Source organism: Hordeum vulgare, chromosome 1H (genome assembly GCF_904849725.1).
Source record: "Hordeum vulgare subsp. vulgare chromosome 1H, MorexV3_pseudomolecules_assembly, whole genome shotgun sequence".
Taxonomy (NCBI): Eukaryota; Viridiplantae; Streptophyta; class Magnoliopsida; order Poales; family Poaceae; genus Hordeum; species Hordeum vulgare.
In genome coordinates, this window is record NC_058518.1 from 446,179,760 (window position 1) to 446,199,242 (window position 19,483).

At 47.6% G+C, this 19,483-nt stretch overlaps 1 protein-coding gene across 6 annotated transcripts; it reads left to right on the forward strand.

The window, feature by feature from the left end:
* The first annotated feature begins 16,558 nt into the window (after window positions 1-16,558).
* On the forward strand, window positions 16,559-18,341 carry LOC123443893. 6 transcript variants are annotated; one of them, XM_045120475.1, is made up of 7 exons: window positions 16,559-16,734; window positions 16,820-17,060; window positions 17,206-17,271; window positions 17,368-17,450; window positions 17,683-17,777; window positions 17,869-17,947; window positions 18,031-18,123. In XM_045120475.1, the coding sequence occupies exons 1-7, from the start codon at window positions 16,672-16,674 to the stop codon at window positions 18,034-18,036; spliced, it is 633 nt and encodes a 210-aa protein (XP_044976410.1). In that variant the 5' UTR covers window positions 16,559-16,671; the 3' UTR covers window positions 18,037-18,123. The 6 variants fall into 6 exon arrangements, with proteins under 6 accessions (XP_044976410.1, XP_044976379.1, XP_044976395.1 ...); XM_045120444.1 differs by having other exon boundaries at window positions 16,561-16,734; window positions 18,040-18,341; XM_045120460.1 differs by having other exon boundaries at window positions 16,565-16,734; window positions 18,057-18,341.
* The last annotated feature ends 1,142 nt before the right edge of the window (window positions 18,342-19,483 follow it).

Sequence of the window (19,483 nt, forward strand, 5' to 3'; positions counted from 1 at the left end):
TCCTATGACCATGAGATCATATAACTCACTGACACCGGAGGAATGCTTTGTGTGTATCAAACGTCGCAACGTAACTGGGTGACTATAAAGATGCTCTACAGGTATCTCCGAAGGTGTTCGTTGAGTTAGTAAGGATCAAGACTGGGATTTGTCACTCCGTTTGACGGAGAGGTATCTCGGGGCCCACTCGGTAATACAACATCACACACAAGCCTTGCAAGCAATGTGACTTAGTGTAAGTTGCGGGATCTTGTATTACGGAACGAGTAAAGAGACTTGCTGGTAAACGAGATTGAAACAGGTATGCGGATACTGACGATCGAATCTCGGGCAAGTAACATACCGAAGGACAAAGGGAATGACATACGGGATTATATGAATCCTTGGCACTGAGGTTCAAACGATAAGATCTTCGTAGAATATGTAGGATCCAATATGGGCATCCAGGTCCCGCTATTGGATATTGACCGAGGAGTCACTTGGGTCATGTCTACATAGTTCTCGAACCCGCAGGGTGTGCACACTTAAGGTTCGACGTTGTTTTATGCGTATTTGAGTTATATGGTTGGTTACCGAATGTTGTTCGGAGTCCCGTATGAGATCATGGACGTCACGAGGGTTTCCGAAATGGTCCGGAAACGAAGATTGATATATAGGATGACTTCATTTGGTTACCGGAAGGTTTTCGGGCATTACCGGTAATGTACCGGGAATGACGAATGGGTTCCGGATCTTCACCGGGAGGGGGGACCACCCACCCGGGAGGGCCCAAGGACCTTGGGGGTGGCGCACCAAGTAGGTGGGGTCAGCCCAAGGCTGTCTTGCGCAAGAGAAAGAAAAACCAAAAGAAGAGAAAGAAAAAAAAGGAAAGGTGGGAAAAGAGAGAAGGACTCCACCTTCCAATCCTAGTTGGACTAGGATTGGAGGAGGACTCCTCCTCCCCTTGGTGGTGCAGACCTTGGGGCTCCTTGAGCCTCAAGGCAAGCCTCCCCTCCCTCCTCGTATATATATGGAGCAATTAAGGCTGATTTAAGACAACTTTTTCAAGGCAGCCCGACCACATACCTCCACGGTTTTACCTCTAGATCGCGTCTCTGCGGAGCTCGGGCGGAGCCCTGCCGAGATTAGATCATCACCAACCTCCGGAGCGCCGTCATGCTGCCGGAAAACTCATCTACCTCTCCGTCTCTCTTGCTGGATCAAGAAGGCCGAGATCATCGTCAAGCTGTACGTGTGCTGAACGCGAAGGTGCCGTCCGTTCGGCACTAGATCGTGGGACGGATCGCGGGACGGTTCGTGAGACGGTTCGCGGGGCGGATCGAGGGACGTGAGGACGTTCCACTACATCAACCGCGTTCACTAACGCTTCTGCTGCGCGATCTACAAGGGTACGTAGATCGAAAATCCCCTCTCGTAGATGGACATCACCATGATAGGTCTTCGTGCGCATAGGAAAAGTTTTGTTTCCCATGCGACGTTCCCCAACAGGGCGAGGGGGTGGCTCAGCCTCACCTTGGGCCGCCACTTGGGCCGGTTGGGTGCACCTAGGAAGAGGCCACGGCCTGGCTTGGGCCAGGTGGGCCTGGGGCTGCTGCTGCTGCCTCGGCCTGGAGGAGCTGCCAGCTGGGCCTGCTCGGGGCCTAGGCAGCTGGCGCGGCCCATACAAGGGAGATGCAAGAGCTGCGCTCGCGTCGGTTCCAGGCGAGGAGGAACTGGCGGCGCTCCCGATCCCGCTGGATCGAGGAGCAGGGGCTGGCGGCGGCGGGAGCTCGGCCGCTCGGCGGCAGGGTGGCGAGCAGGCAGGGCGGCGCTGGGGAAATGGATCTGGTGCGGCGGCGGAGGACGCAGGCGGCGGGGCTAGCGACCTTGTAGCAGGCGGCCATGGCAGAGGATGGCACAAGGCTCCGGCGAGATGTCGAGGTCCGAGGCGCGGGGAAACTCCGGCGGCGGTTCCGGCGAGCGGCGACCGGAGGCGGGACCGACGAGGTACGGGCGGCGGCACGGGAGAACGAGCGGCTGCGGCGATGGGGACCTCCGGCCGGATGCGAGCTGCTCGGGGACGGCTCGGGAGGAGCTGTGGTCGCCCGAACATGTCCGATGTGACCACGGACATGTCCGGTAGGTGGGGTTTTGGGCGAATCTGAGCCCCAGATCTCAGATCCGAAGGCTGGGAAAGGCTAAGGAGCTTAGGGCTGCATGATTTGAAGGGTGTGGGCTAGCAGGTGGAGTTTTTAAGGGGGGTGGCTGCAAAAATGACTAGGGGAAACCCTAGTGAAGTGAGAGGCTCTCTCTAGGGGGTGTTACTTATATAGGGTTGGTCTCTGGTGGAGTGGACCTCGTCCGTCCGATCGCGATCCGAGGACCACGAACGGAGGAAGTGGCTAGGTGGAACTAGTGGGCTGTGTAGAGCGGTTATCCGGAGATGGGAGGGAAACGGGCGGCGCGGCAACGCGATTTGAAACACCGATAACCATCCGACGGTAGACCGAATACGGTGCCGCTACGGTCGACCGTTCGGGTACCAGACGGACTCCGATTGCGACGAAACTTGACACATGGCCTAGCTATAACTAATTACGACCGCATGTCAAGTTTCACCCCGATCAGAGAAATTTTTATGCACACTTTTAAAAACAAGATTCGAGCGATGCCGCGGGGGCGTGCGAGTGCAGTCGGGCTCAGAACGGATAACGACGACAACCGGCAACTAACAACGGATGCAAGTTCCGAAAACTGGCGGCAACAGAATGCCGATGCAATGCGGATGATGCGCATGATGCGATGATGACGCGACAAAAGGAAATAAACACACGACGAAAACGGAAAGAAAGGGGAATCTTCTGGAACGTCGGCATCGGGCTGTCACATTATTAGACTACTTGACCAAATAAAAAGTTAATCCTTTCCCAATTTTAGTCGTGGCCAAGTTTTAGCAATTTTAGCGAGTCAAGCACAGCCAACACCTGCAAGTCTAAGAGTATAGCAGCGGAAAGTAAAGACATGCACACGTAAATAGAGGATAGGGATAGGTATATCAAATACAAGTATTGACACGACGATTTTTGGCGTGGTTCTGATAGGTGGTGCTATCATCACGTCCACGTTGATGGAGAGTTCGACCCATAGAGGGTAACGGCCACACGAGTCCACCAAGGGCTTAATCTACTAAGGGTCCATGGAGAAGAAACCTTGTCAATTCCGTCACGACTTATGTCCACGAAGGACTAGCCTCACTCGGGGTAGAATGAAGTAGGTGATCTCCTTGCCCTTACAAACTTCTTGGTTCAACTCCACAACATGAAGTAGGAGGCTCCCAAGCGACACCTAACCAATCTAGGAGACACCACTCTCCAAAAGGTAATAGATGCGGTAGTACAATGAACTCCTTGCTCTTGTGCTTCAAAAGATAGTCTCTTCAACACTCAATCACTCTCTCACAAATTCGGCTTGGGTAGAAGAAATTGATTGGATGGAAAGCAACTTGGTGAGGCTAGAAATCAAGATTCAAATGATAGGATTAGAGTATCTTGATCTCAACACATGAGTAGGTGTGTCTCTCTCAGAAAAATGGATATGACAAGTGTTGGGTCATTCGAGTGCTTCCTCTGCGAATGAGAGGTGGTGGAGGGGTATATATAGGCATCTCCAAAAATCCAACCGTTACAACATTATTTCCCAACTCGGTGAAACCAAAGTGAAACTCGGTGGCAACGACTAGTGCAAGATGTGGCAACTTTTGTCTTTCGGTGAGACCGATATATGAATCTCGGTGGTATCGATTTTTGCTAGCCTAGTGAGTTTCAACAACTCGGTAAGACCGATTCTCAAAACTCAGAAATTTCAATTCTAAGAAGTTGGTTACCCAAGCCGGGGGCACTGATTTCGGTTGCACCAAAATGTTTGAATTATGCCCTAGAGGCAATAATAAATATAGTTATTATTATAATTCCTGTATCAAGATAATCGTTTATTATCCATGCTATAATTGTATTGAATGAAGACTCATTTACATGTGTGGATACATAGACAAAACACCGTCCCTAGCAAGCCTCTAGTTGGCTAGCCAGTTGATCAAAGATAGTTAGTGTCTTCTGATTATGAACAAGGTGTTGTTGCTTGATAACTGGATCACGTCATTAGGAGAATCACGTGATGGACTAGACCCAAACTAATAGACGTAGCATGTTGATCGTGTCATTTTGTTGCTGCTGTTTTCTGCGTGTCAAGTATTTGTTCCTATGACCATGAGATCATATAACTCACTAACACCGGAGGAATACTTTGTGTGTATCAAACGTCGCAACGTAACTGGGTGACTATAAAGATGCTCTACAGGTATCTCCGAAGGTGTTCGTTGAGTTAGTATGGATCAAGACTGGGATTTGTCACTCCGTGTGACGGAGAGGTATCTCGGGGCCCACTCGGTAATACAACATCACACACAAGCCTTGCAAGCAATGTGACTTAGTGTAAGTTACGGGATTTTGTATTACGAAACGAGTAAAGAGACTTGCCGGTAAATGAGATTGAATAGGTATGCAGATACTAACGATCGAATCTCGGGCAAGTAACATACCGAAGGACAAAGGGAATGACATACGGGATTATATGAATCCTTGGCACTCGGGTCATGTCTACATAGTTCTCGAACCCGCAGGGTCTGCACACTTAAGGTTCGACGTTGTTTTATGCGTATTTGAGTTATATGGTTGGTTACCGAATGTTGTTCGGAGTCCCGGATGAGATCACGGACGTCACGAGGGTTTCCGGAATGGTCCGTAAATGAAGATTGATATATAGGATGACCTCATTTGATTACCGGAAGGTTTTCGGAGTTACCGGGAATGTACCGGGAATGACGAATGGGTTCCGGGAGTTCACCGTGGGGGGGGGGGCAACCCACCCCGGGGAAGCCCATAGGCCTTGAGGGTGGCGCACCAGCCCTTAGTAGGCTGGTGGGACAGCCCAAAAGGGCCCTATGCGCATTGGAAGAAAAATCAAAGAGAAAAGAAAAAAAAAGAGGAGGTGGGAAAGGAAAGAGGGACTCCACCCACCAAACCAAGTAGGACTCGGTTTGGGGGGGAGTCCTTCCCCCCTTTGGCTCGGCCGACCCCCTTGGGGCTCCTTGAGCCCCAAGGCAAGGTCCCCCCCTCTACCACCTATATATACGGAGGTTTTAGGGCTGATTTGAGACGACTTTTCCACGGCAGCCCGACCACATACCTCCACGGTTTTTCCTCTAGATCGCGTTTCTGCGGAGCTCGGGCGGAGCCCTGCTGAGACGAGATCATCACCAACCTCCGGAGCGCCGTCACGCTGCCGGAGAACTCTTCTACCTCTCCGTCTCTCTTGCTGGATCAAGAAGGCCGAGATCATCGTCGAGCTGTACGTGTGCTGAACGCGGAGGTGCCTTCCGTTCGGTACTAGATCGTGGGACTGATCGCGGGATTGTTCGCGGGGTGGATCGAGGGACGTGAGGACGTTCCACTACATCAACCACGTTCACTAACACTTCTGCTGTACGGTCTACAAGGGTACGTAGATCACTCATCCCCTCTTGTAGATGGACATCACCATGATAGGTCTTCGTGCGCGTAGGAATTTTTTTTGTTTCCCATGCGACGTTCCTCAACAGTGGCATCATGAGCTAGGTTCATGCGTAGATGTCTTCTCGAGTAGAACACAAAAGTTTTTGTGGGCGGTGATGTGCGTTTTGCTGCCCTCCTTAGTCTTTTCTTGATTCCGCGGTATTGTTGGATTGAAGCGGCTTGGACCGACATTACTCGTACGCTTACGAGAGACTGGTTTCATCGCTACGAGTAACCCCGTTGCTCAAAGATGACTGGCAAGTGTCGGTTTCTCCAACTTTAGTTGAATCGGATTTGACCGAGGAGGTCCTTGGCTGAGGTTAAATAGCAACTCATATATCTCCGTTGTGGTGTTTGCGTAAGTAAGATGCGATCCTACTAGATACCCTTGGTCACCACGTAAAACATGCAACAACAAAATTAGAGGACGTCTAACTTGTTTTTGCAGGGTATGCTTGTGATGTGATATGGCCAACGATGTGATGTGATATATTGGATGTATGAGATGATCATGTTGTAATAGATAATATCGACTTGCACGTCGATGGTACGGCAACCGGCAGGAGCCATAGGGTTGTCTTTATACTAATGTTTGTGCTTGCAGATGCGTTTACTATTTTTCTAGGATGTAGCTTTAGTAGTAATAGCATGAGTAGCACGACAACCCCGATGGCGACACGTTGATGGAGATCATGGTGTGGCGCCCGTGACAAGAAGATCGTGCCGGTGCTTTGGTGATGGAGATCAAGGAGCACGTGATGATGGCCATATCATGTCACTTATGAATTGCATGTGATGCTAATCCTTTTATGCACCTTATTTTGCTTAGAACGACGGTAGCATTATGAGGTGATCTCTCACTAAAATTTCAAGACGAAATTGTGTTCTCCCCGACTGTACACCGTTGCTAGAGTTCGTCGTTTCGAGACACCACGTGATGATCGGGTGTGATAGACTCAACGTTCACATACAATGGGTGCAAAACAGTTGCGCACGCAGAACACTCGGGTTAAGCTTGACGAGCCTAGCATGTGCAGACATGGCCTCGGAACACATGAGACCGAAAGGTCGATCATGAATCATATAGATGATATGATTAGCATAGGGATGCTTACCACTGAAACTATACTCAACTCACGTGATGATCTGACTTGAGCTAGTGTAAGTGGATCATGAACCACTCAAATGACTAGAGAGATGTAATTTTTGAGTGGGAGTTTAGCATATAATTTGATTAAGCTGAACTCTAATTATCTTGAACATAGTCTAAGTCCACTTTGAATATATTTGTGTTGTAGATCATGGCTCACGCGACAGTCACCCTGAATTTTAATACGTTCCTAGAGAAAGCTAAGTTGAAAGATGATGGAAGCAACTTTGTAGACTGGGCTCGTAATCTTAAGCTAATCTTACAAGCTGGGAAGAAGGATTATGTCCTTGATGCTGCGCTAGGAGATGAACCACCCGCTATGGCTGATCAAGATGTTAAGAACGCTTGGTTAGCACGTAAGGAGGACTACTCAGTAGTTCAATTTGCAGTCTTGTATGGCTTAGAACCGGGACTTCAACGTCGCTTTGAGCGTCATGGAGCATTTGAGATGTTCCAAGAGTTGAAGTTTATCTTTCAGAAGAACGCCCGGATTGAGAGGTATGAGACCTCCGATAAATTCTATGCTTGCAAGATGGAGGAGAACTCGTCTGTCAGTGAACATGTGCTCAAAATGTCTGGGTACTCAAACCGTCTAGCTGAGCTGGGGATTGAACTCCCGCAAGAGGCTATCACTGACAGAATCCTTCAATCACTGCCGCCAAGCTATAAAGGCTTTGTGTTGAACTACAACATGCAAGGGATGAACAAGTCACCCGGCAAGTTGTTTGCGATGCTGAAAGTCGCAGAGTCTGAACTCCGTAAAGAGCATCAAGTGTTGATGGTGAATAAGACCACTAGTTTCAAGAGAAACGGCAAAGGCAAGAAGGGTAATTCAAAGAAGAGCGGCAAGCGTGTTGCCAATCCGACGAAGAAACCCAAAGCTGGACCTAAGCCTGAAACAGAGTGTTACTATTGCAAGGGTATGGGTCACTGGAAGCGCAATTGCCCCAAGTATCTGGCAGATAAGAAGGCGGCCAAAGAAAAATCAGGTATATTTGATATACATGTTATTGATGTGTACTTAACCGGCTCTCGTAGTAGTGCTTGGGTATTCGATACCGGTTCTGTTGCTCATATTTGCAACTCGAAACAGGAACTACGGAATAGACGAAGGCTAGCGAAAGATGAAGTGACGATGCGCGAAGGAAATGGTTCCAAGGTTGATGCAATCGCCGTCGGCACAGTTTCACTTCAGTTACCATGAGGATTAGTTATGAACTTAAATCATTGTTATTTAGTGCCTGCGTTGAGCATGAACATTATATCTGGATCTTGTTTATTGCGAGACGGTTACTCTTTTAAGTCAGAGAATAATGGTTGTTCTATTTCTATGAGTAACATCTTTTATGGTCATGCACCCAATGTGAGAGGATTGTTCATATTGAATCTTGATAGCGATACACACATACATAACATTGAGACCAAAAGAGTTAGAGTTAACAATGATAGCGCCATGTTTTTGTGGCACTGCCGCTTAGGTCATATTGGTGTAAAGCGCATGAAGAAACTCCATGCCGATGGAATTTTGGAGTCACTTGACTTTGATTCACTTGACACGTGCAAACCATGCCTCATGGGCAAGATGACTAAAACTCCGTTCTCTAGAACAATGGAGCGTGCAAGTGACTTGTTGGAAATCATACATACGATGTGTGTGGTCCGATGAGCGTAGAGGCACACGGCGGATATCGTTATTTTCTCACCTTCACTTACGATTTGAGTAGATATGGTTATGTCTACTTAATGAAGCACAAGTCTGAAACATTTGAAAAGTTCAAGCAATTTCAGAGTGAAGTTGAAAATCATCGTAACAAGAAGATCAAGTTCCTACGGTCTGATCGTGGGGGTGAATATCTGAGTTTCGAGTTTGGTGCTCACTTAAGACAATGTGGAATTGTTTGACAGTTGACACCGCCTGGAACACCACAGCGTAATGGTGTGTCCGAACGTCGTAATCGTACTTTATTAGAGATGGTGCGATCTATGATGTCTCTTGCTGATTTGCCGTTATCATTTTGGGGTTATGCATTAGAAACAGTTGCATTGACTTTAAATAGGGCACCATCAAAACCCGTTGAGACGACACCATATGAACTGTGGTATGGCAAAAGGCCAAAGTTGTCGTTTCTTAAAGTTTGGGGATGTGATGCTTATGTCAAAAAGCTTCAGCCTGAAAAGCTGGAACCCAAAGCGGAAAAGTGCGTCTTCATAGGTTACCCAAAAGAGACAATTGGGTACACCTTCTATCTCAAATCTGAGGGCAAAGTGTTTGTTGCTAAAAACGGAGCTTTTCTCAAGAAAGAGTTTCTCTCGAGAGAATTGAGTGGGAGGAAGATAGAACTTGATGAGGTTGTCGAACCTCTCATCCCTCTGGATGGTGGCGCAGGGCAAGGGGAAACCTCTGTCGTTGCAACGCCGGTTGAGGAGGAAGTTAATGATGACGATCATGAAACTCCGGTTCAAGTTTCTGTTGAACCACACAGGTCGACGAGACCACGTGCTGCTCCAGAGTGGTACGGTAATCCCGTCTTATCAATCATGTTGTTGGACAACAATGAACCTGCAAATTATGAAGAAGCAATGGTGGGCCCAGATTCCAACAAATGACTAGAAGCCATGAAGTCCGAGATAGGATCCATGTATGAGAACAAAGTGTGGACTTTGGAGGTACTGCCTGAGGGTCGCAAGGCTATTCAGAACAAATGGATCTTTAAGAGGAAGACGGACGCTGACGGCAATGTGACCGTTTATAAAGCTCGACTTGTGGCAAAGGGTTTTTCACAAGTTCAAGGAGTTGACTATGATGAGACATTCTCACCTGTAGCGATGCTTAAGTCCGTCAGAATCATGTTAGCAATAGCTGCATTTTTCGATTATGAAATCTAGCATATGGATGTCAAAACGGCGTTCCTTAACGGTTTCCTTAAGGAAGAATTGTATATGATGCAACCCGAAGGTTTTGTCGATCCTAAGAATGCTAACAAGGTGTGCAAGCTCCAGCGATCCATTTATGGACTGGTGCAAGCATCTCGGAGTTGGAACAAACGCTTTGATGAGGTGATCAAAGCATTTGGGTTTATACAAGTGGTTGGAGAATCTTGTATTTACAAGAAAGTGAGTGGGAGCTCTGTGGCATTTCTAATATTATATGTGGATGACATATTCTTGATTGGAAACAACATGTAGTTTTTGGAGAGCATAAAGGATTACTTGAATAAAAGTTTCTCTATGAAGGACCTAGGAGAAGCTGCTTACATTCTAGGCATTAAGATCTATAGGGATAGATCAAAACGCCTGATAGGACTTTCACAAAGCACATACCTTGATAAAGTTTTGAAGAGGTTCAAAATGGAACAGTCCAAGAAGGGGTTCTTGCCAGTTTTACAAGGTACGAGATTGAGTAAGACTCAGTGCCCAGCAACTGATGAGGATAGAGAGCATATGCGCTCCGTCCCCTATGCTTCAGCCATAGGCTCTATCATGTATGCAATGTTGTGCACTAGACCGGACGTTAGCCTGGCCATAAGTATGGCAGGTAGGTTCCAGAGTAATCGAGGAGTGGATCACTCGACGTCGGTCAAGAATATCCTGAAGTACCTGAAAAGGACTAAGGAGATGTTTCTCGTGTATGGAGGTGACGAAGAGCTCGCCATAAAAGGTTACGTTGATGCAAGCTTTGACACAGATCCGGACGACTCTAAGTCGCAAACCGGATACGTATTTATTCTTAATGGGGGTGCGGTAAGCTGGTGCAGTTCCAAGCAAAGCGTCGTAGCAGATTCTACATGTGAAGCGGAGTACATGGCTGCCTCGGAGGCGGCTAAGGAGGGTGTCTGGATGAAGCAATTCATGACGGATCTTGGAGTGGTGCCAAGCGCACTGAATCCAATAACCTTGTTCTGTGACAATACGGGTGCCATTGCCTTAGCAAAGGAACCACGGTTTCACAAGAAGTCCAGACACATCAAACGACGCTTCAACCTCATCCGCGACTACGTCGAAGGGGAGGACGTAAATATATGCAAAGTGCACACGGATCTGAATGTAGCAGACCCGCTGACTAAACCTCTTCCACGGGCAAAGCATGATCAACACCAGAACTGTATGGGTGCTAGATTTATTACAATGTAATTCGCATGATGATGTGAGGGCTAGATTATTGACTCTAGTGCAAGTGGGAGACTGTTGGAATTATGCCCTAGAGGCAATAATAAATATAGCTATTATTATAATTCCTGTATCAAGATAATCGTTTATTATCCATGCTATAATTGTATTGAATGAAGACACATTTACATGTGTGGATACATAGACAAAACACTGTCCCTAGCAAGCCTCTAGTTGGCTAGCCAGTTGATCAAAGATAGTCAGTGTCTTCTGATTATGAACAAGGTGTTGTTGCTTGATAACTGGATCACGTCATTAGGAGAATCACGTGATGGACTAGACCCAAACTAATAGACGTAGCATGTTGATCGTGTCATTTTGTTGCTACTGTTTTCTGTGTGTCAAGTATTTGTTCCTATGACCATGAGATCATATAACTCACTAACACCGGAGGAATACTTTGTGTGTATCAAACGTCGCAACGTAACTGGGTGACTATAAAGATGCTCTACAGGTTTCTCCGAAGGTGTTCGTTGAGTTAGTATGGATCAAGACTGGGATTTGTCACTCCGTGTGACGGAGAGGTATCTCGGGGCCCACTCGGTAATACAACATCACACACAAGCCTTGCAAGCAATGTGACTTAGTGTAAGTTACGGGATCTTGTATTACGGAACGAGTAAAGAGACTTGCCGATAAACGAGATTGAAATAGGTATGCGGATACTAACGATCGAATCTCGGGCAAGTAACATACCGAAGGACAAAGGGAATGACATACGGGATTATATGAATCCTTGGCACTGAGGTTCAAACGATAAGATCTTCGTAGAATATGTAGAATCCAATATGGGCATCCAGGTCCCGCTATTGGATATTGACCGAGGATTCTCTCGGGTCATGTCTACATAGTTCTCGAACCCGCAGGGTCTGCACACTTAAGGTTCGACGTTGTTTTATGCGTATTTGAGTTATATGGTTGGTTACCGAATGTTGTTCGGAGTCCCGGATGAGATCACGGACGTCATGAGGGTTTCCGGAATGGTCCGGAAACGAAGATTGATATATAGGATGACCTCATTTGATTACCGGAAGGTTTTCGGAGTTACCGGGAATGTACCGGGAATGACGAATGGGTTCCGGGAGTTCACCGGGGAGGGAACCCACCCCGGGGAAGCCCATAGGCCTTGAGGGTGGCGCACCAGCCCTTAGTGGGCTGGTGGGACAGCCCAAAACGGCCCTATGCGCATTGGAAGAAAAATCAAAGAGAAAAAAAAAGAGGAGGTGGGAAAGGAAAGAGGGACTCCACCCACCAAACTAAGTAGGACTCGGTTTGGGGGGAGTCCTTCCCCCCTTTGGCTCGGCCGACCCCCTTGGGGCTCCTTGAGCCCCAAGGCAAGGTCCCCCCTCTCCCACCTATATATACGGAGGTTTTAGGGCTGATTTGAGACGACTTTTCCATGGCAGCCCGACCACATACCTCCACGGTTTTTCCTCTAGATCGCGTTTTTGCGGAGCTCGGGCGGAGCCCTGCTGAGACGAGATCATCACCAACCTCCGGAGCGCCTCGCGCTGCCGGAGAACTCTTCTACCTCTCCGTCTCTCTTGCTGGATCAAGAAGGCCGAGATCATCGTCGAGCTGTACGTGTGTTGAACGCGGAGGTGCCGTCCGTTCGGTACTAGATCGTGGGAAAGATCGCGGGATTGTTCGCGGGGCGGATCGAGGGATGTGAGGACGTTCCACTACATCAACCGCGTTCACTAACGCTTCCGCTGTACGGTCTACAAGGGTACGTAGATCACTCATCCCCTCTCGTAGATGGACATCACCATGATAGGTCTTAGTGCGCGTAGGAATTTCTTTGTGTTTCCCATGCGACGTTCCTCAATACAAAATGGCACTTGGTGACACCGAGATGCTATAGTTTGGCATGGGATCTATCTAAGGTAAAACTCGGCAGGGACGAATGGAAAAACTTTGTCGCACCGAATTTTGGACTTTGTGGATTTTGACAAAATATTTGTGGGAGAATTTCATGAGTATTTTTGGTGGCTATCTCTAAGCACCTGAGCAACCAGATCATCATAGTCACCTCATCCCCTTTTAATAGTATTGGCTTTCCTATGGACTCAAAAGTGATGTCTCACAAAATATAAAATGTAGAGTCTTCAAGCTTGTTTCCAATAGATGTTCCTTGCATCTAGGGGTTCTCCTCACAATCCTTAGCCAAAGCATCATTTAAATTTTCCTTATATATACTAGATGGAATCATTAGATCAATGACACATATGTTGTTATTAATTACCAAAATCACCTTAGGGAGAAGTTGCGCTTTCATTTATGAATAAAGATAGTCCTTGGACATTATCAATGATGTGTATCAACAAGTACGTGACTTGTTTGTGAGACTATGTATTATATGATGAGTATCCTAAATGGTCCATAGTTGAAAGGGTTGCATGGACGCGCAACCAATCCGACAAGCATATGACACGGTGGATGGTCCGGTCTCACTGATCATGCAACATTGGATGCTAGCCGAACAATAAGGACTCAGAAAGATCTGATCGGATTCGATGTAGTCAGATCCGAGTCAAAATAAGATCTGAGTTGGATAGACCCAACTATGAGATGCAACAATAGGTCATTTGTGAGTCTCTAATACAACATATGTTTTGCGTCCTAAGATCTGAGCTCGCGCATGTACTCGGGATGGTGACATATTTGCTTTGGGACGACCAAACGCTACTCCGTGACTCGGTAGTTACAAAGCTAGGTTTCGGGCTTGTACAGATGCATAATACAACACATGGTCAAGCAAGATGGGATTTTCCCCTCCGACCAGGAGAGATATGCTCTTGACCCCTCGGGTGACCTGACCTGGATAAGCATGTCGATGTGATGAGGATTCTGAGATAATCGAAAATGTTGGTCAGATTCATTGAAATGAGAAAGAGGTCGTGTGGCGACTCCGAGCACCTCGCACGGAGGCATCCTTGAGGCGGGTGTCGTTGTGCGGTGCTCGTGTGGTGTCGTGGCCGCGTGGGCGACACGATGGCCCGATCATGTGGCGTTTTATGGTTTGGGTGTAGTCTCCGCACCGCTCTGACGAGATCTTTGTGTTGCTAACTTCACCATATGGCCACCTCGCCTCTCCGATGTGCCTGGCAGTCGGTGAGGTGTTGATATAGAACCTTTTGTGGTTGGGGACTATATCTCGTGCTCTTGGGAGAAAACTCTGCATAACGATGTCGTTGCTAGTGACAACGGCGCTTTCGAGTGTCGTTTCCCTCCTTGGTGGCGTATGCGTGGGTTGTTCTCCTTCACTTTGTGCTCTGGGTGAAAGGCATTGTTCCGGATGACGAACTGGGCGGTGGTGGCACTGTCATGTCATTCTCTTCTTGGAGGCACCGTCTCATGAGCAAGGTCATGTGTTGTGGTCGTTGGTCACGTAGTGGACGCCAATTTCCTCTTCGTCTTGATGATTCTATGGCTTCTCCGATGGTTATTTCAAGAGGTGTTAGTTTAGAGAGCAGTGGTGTTCGGAATCCTCCCATGTGGTTTCAGCGACAGTGTCCATCGAGAAGCTTGGTGAGCTTCTCATTGTCCGGCGGTACGACACCCTTCGAGCCAGGGCGAGGAGGCAGGGGGCTCCTTTCGGCGATGTAGTTGGACGACATTGTTGCTTGGTTCCTAGGTGATGGTGATGGCATGGCTTCTCTAGACGACCAGTCCCCTTCTCGAGTTATCCTCGTTCTTGCTTCTGTTGGCTTGATTGAGGATGAGGGCCTCGATGATTTCAAGCAGTGCTTCATTGTCCCACCTAATGTTTTGCTTGTAGTCTTTTGGGGTTTAGTTTCTGGTCCTCAACACCATTGTATCTAGCCGCTTTTGTTTTATTTTGTTTGTTTTACTTCAGTTGTTGTGTGTGTGGTGTCATGTTGTATCGGTCGTTGTAATGCTTCATTAATTTAAAGCTCGATGATGACCTCCTTTCTAAAAAGATGTGAAGTTTGATTTAAACCTTGAGATTGTAGAGTTAGTTAGAAATAAACCCTCGGCGTTAAATTCCTAAAATTTATACCTTGTACTCTATGATCCCGACTGTTTTTAACCTTAAGACTATTTTTGGAATGGATTTAGTGATGTAGCACCAGAAGGCCACTTTAACCTTTTTAAGCACTACTCTAACCAAATTATCGACTGCCATGCTAGCATACATGTGCATGGTTCCCATTTGTCAGCATGCTGGATGAAGAGATACATACAGAGTTACAGAGTTACAGTATAACGCAAAATGAAAAGGTTGATGCTAGGCGTCATCTGGATGTCGCTGGCCAAATATCATCCATGTGTTGGCAGTCCTCAGATGCTCAACTTTTAACCGTCTAATCTTCCCTTTGCTAATATGCTTCTTGGCGCGCTAGTCCGCCCAACCTGACGCCGCACCGCTCGAAGCACGTAGCTCCGGTAACAACTCTTGCGACCTTGCAGCCGGGGCTCGCATCATCGCGTCGTAGCACCGATGGCCCGTCGCAAAACACCGTCGCAGTATCGCTCGCGGCACGACGGCTCGTTCGCAGCAGCGTGCAACACGATGACCTCATTGCAGCGACTCACAACATGATGACCTCGGCGCAGCATTGGCAACCCAATTCCCATAACACCGTCACAACACCGGCTCGCAGCACGGCGACACCGTCACAACACCGGCTAGCAGCACGACGACGCCGTCGCAGCATGGTGACGCCTTCGCACCATCAGCTCGTAGCACGACAACACGTTCACAGCACCGCCTCGAAGCACGGTGGCACCGTCACAACACGACGACGCCGTCACAACTCTGCTTCAAAGCACGGCGGTGCCGTCACAGCACCGGCTCGCAACACGACAGCACCATCGCAACATCGTCGGAGCTAGGGTTGTCGTCGCAGCCGAACCACCACCCTTGCAGCAGCCAGACAACCCCCTTGCAGCACCCCTCGCAACACTTGAGATAACAATTTCATGGAGGCCATCCATGACAGTTGAGATCTTCATAGGATGGTCAAGATAGATGGGGAGAAGACGGTTTGATCAGGGCTGTGGAGAACGTGTGGCTTAGAGCATCTCCAACAGCCGCCCAACGCGCGGCGCGCTAAAAATCAGTTTGCGGCGCGTCCTTCGTCTGTTTTGACGCGGCGACCAGCGTTGGCTCCAGCAGCCGCTGTAAAATGCAGCGTGCGCGTAGCTTCAACAATCACGCTAAAATGCAGCGCGCGGGAGATAGGTCGGGGAAGCGGCGGAACGGTCGTCGAAAGAAATGGGGTGGCGCGGGCGGCGGCGGCTCCGCGGCTTGATGGGATAGGTGGTGTTGCAAACGGGCACTCGAGTATGCAGCGCTGGGGATCGGGCACAGCAAATAAACGACGCGCGATGACGTTTTTGTCCGCGAGTTGAACTGGTTATGCCGCGCGCGTGGTTTTTACGCCTTCGCTAAAGCATCCAGAACGGTAACGCACGTGTAAAAAGATTAATTTTTCAACGCGGCGCTTGTTTAACGCGTCTGTTGGAGATGGTTTCAAAGAAAAGATAAAAGAAAGGAGAGACGGCTGAAGAGCGAGAAAACTACAACCGGATGTTTTGAATGAGTTTTCAAATGAGACTTTTCGCATCATACCTTCAAAAAAGACGTGTGCGGCAGCTGTTTACCAGGAAATGTAACAGTGACTGAGACAACGAACTGAGAATGCAGGTGGCGTGTCAGCTGGAAGGCCTCACACACCCGGATGTGATCATGCGACAATGGCAGCCTTCTGAGCCGCATGGAAGCGAGGCAAACCGCTAATGGCGCCCAGCCTAACTACCAGGCCGTCCCCCCTTCCCTCTCCTCGCCTCTCCGTCCCGAAGGTGATTAGCTCTGAACCTCTCTCAAGCAATCGTTCTCCATCTTTTTCTTGATCTCCTGCCGCCCCCCCACTCCATCTTCCTGCAGAGCCATCGCCCCCTCCTCGGCGTGAGGTGCGGCTCCGGCTCGCCCGGAAGTGGCGACGACGGCGCACCGCCGGTCGTCAGGGCGGCGGTTAGCGCCGTCACCGAGCTCCTCAGGGCCTTCTCTCCCAAGAAGCCAAGCCCAGCTGTTGAAGCCGTCGACGCAGAGTCGGAGTCGCCTCGCAGCGTCGACGACGTGGTTGCCGTTCTTGAAGCCGACTACCGGCGTGCTTATTTCCTTACTGGTATGTGCATTAGCAGATTCCGTTCATGTGACGGGTCAAAAGAAACTGAAGGAAGTTAATTTGCACTTCTGTACATTCCGGGCAACTGTCTTTGGATTTTTGATGGCATTTGAGTAGCTAATGTGCTCAAGACTATCGATTTCAGGGAACTTCACTTTGGGCATATATGCTGAAGATTGCTTGTTTGAAGATCCGACGATAAAGTTCCGTGGTGCGCAACAAATGCAAACAATACTACCAGAGTAATACCTAGATCGATGCATCCTTATCTGCCAACGACTAACTTTCATCCTCTTGTACTCTGTAGGAAGGTCTAGATACTCCCAGAATCTAGATTTGCTAGTACCCTTCTTCGACAGCCCTTCGCTCCAACTTGAAAATATAGACAAGGTAAGAGTTTTTGTGCCTTCCCGTGCAGTTATCTGCTTTGCTTCATTATACTACTATTTACTGAACTGCAAAAAAAAAAGGTGATGTATCTGCACCGCATATATGTGTCACGTTTTCTAAGTTGTTCTCATTTGTGCTAAGCTACGAACAAAAAATCAGCTTCTTGTCTAGTTAAAATGTTGTCATTTCTGAAGTTTCTCATGGTATGTGGCTTGTACCAATGTTTGTTTAGCCCGCGCTTTTTGGCTGCTCGCTGCAACTTCTGAAAACATGCATGCAGGGCTTGAGGGTCGACACGAAGTTTATCATAGCATCATGGACGTTAAGGTGCCTCATCGGCATTATGATTTATGATCCATCACTGAATAAACTGCTAGATATGTCTCTGTTTCTACTAATGTTTCTGTATTATATTCAGGACATATCTGAGGCTCCCATGGAGGCCCCTCATCGCCATAAGAGGGAACACAACCTACGATTTAGATGAAGAATATAAGGTACTCCCTCTGTAAACTAATATAAAACCGTTTAAATCAATTTAAAATCATTCGTTCACCCCTTCTTTCACACCATCATTCAGATTTAGAAGGTCGCACTACGTTTCAGGTCGTTAGGCACGCAGAGAGTTGGGACGTCTCTGCATTGGAGGCGATCGGACAGTTATTCGTCTCGGCTCCGAAGCAAAAGGGCAGCTGAGCTGACAAGTGAACCTTGGCCACCTGACAATCTATAATATCACGAAACTCATGATTACGCTTGTGTACTTGTCTAATTCTGCACTTATAGATACTAGATAAGCGGATAAGGATTTTTAAAGTGCAACAAATGGTGATGCGTTATGAACGATTTTGAAAGCGAACACCGATGATAAATAACCATTTAGATTCCTTATGTATCGATTTCTTCTGCTTTTTTTCCGGAGAATGAAATATGGGAAGCAGTGCCAACAGAGAAAACCCTGGGACCAGATGGTTATACCATGGATATTTTACCAAAAATAATGGTGTATTATCAGGGAGGAGATCGTGGAAGCTTTTAATTATTTTTCTCTTGATCGATGGGGGTTCCAAAAAATAAATGTTGCACACATGCTTCTCCTTCTATGTGATACAAATGATTTCAGGCCTATTTGCCTTGCCCATACCTAGGCAAACAAAAAAATCTCTAGCATTTTAGCTAGAAGCCTCGTATCGTCGATAACAATCAAAGTTTTTTTTCTTGAAGGTCGTTCACTGCATTCAAGTTGGTCAGGAGATTCGGCAAGATTGCTCAAAGGGAAAACTAATTTGCAAGAGTTTGTTGTATTAAGTGAATATTGCCAAGACCTTTGACTTGGTTGCGTGGTAACTTTCATTGGAGGTGCTTATGATTACAGACTTCAGGCATAATTGGAGATGTTGGATCGCTACGTTGTTGTCCATGACATCCACGCTGATTTTACCAAATGATACTCCTGGCCCTAATATATGGCATGTTCGCGTTCTTAGGCAGGAGATGCTCACTCGCATCTCCTTTTTATTTTGGTCAAGGATGTCATATCGGCCTGGTTCGAGAAAGTTGAAAGTTGTGGTCTTCTAGAGCCCTTTGTGGCAAATTATGACATGTCTCATAGAGTATCTATTTCCGTCGACGATGTACTCATCTTCATGAAAGCAAGTACACAAGATCTTTCTACCACTAGGTTCCTTTGGGACATCTAGTCTTAATTGCAACCTTGCTAATAGTTCTAACTCTCCGATCTTTGTGAGGAAGAGTTTATATCAGTGAAATTGGAGAACTTCTTAATTGTCAGGTGACCAAGCTGTGAATCAAATATTTGGGACTATGAGTGTGTTTTGTTTATGTCCAAGGTTGACCAGTGTTTTGGTTAAGGTATTGACTGACCATGGTCAACATTGGCAAGAAAAAGGAATTAGAGTTCACTAAAGTGCAATGTCATGCCAAAAAGTTGACAACTATCCAAATAAAGAACATTTTTTGGTCACGACCAACATTTTGGTAGGGTGCACATTGGCCATAATCAAACATACCCT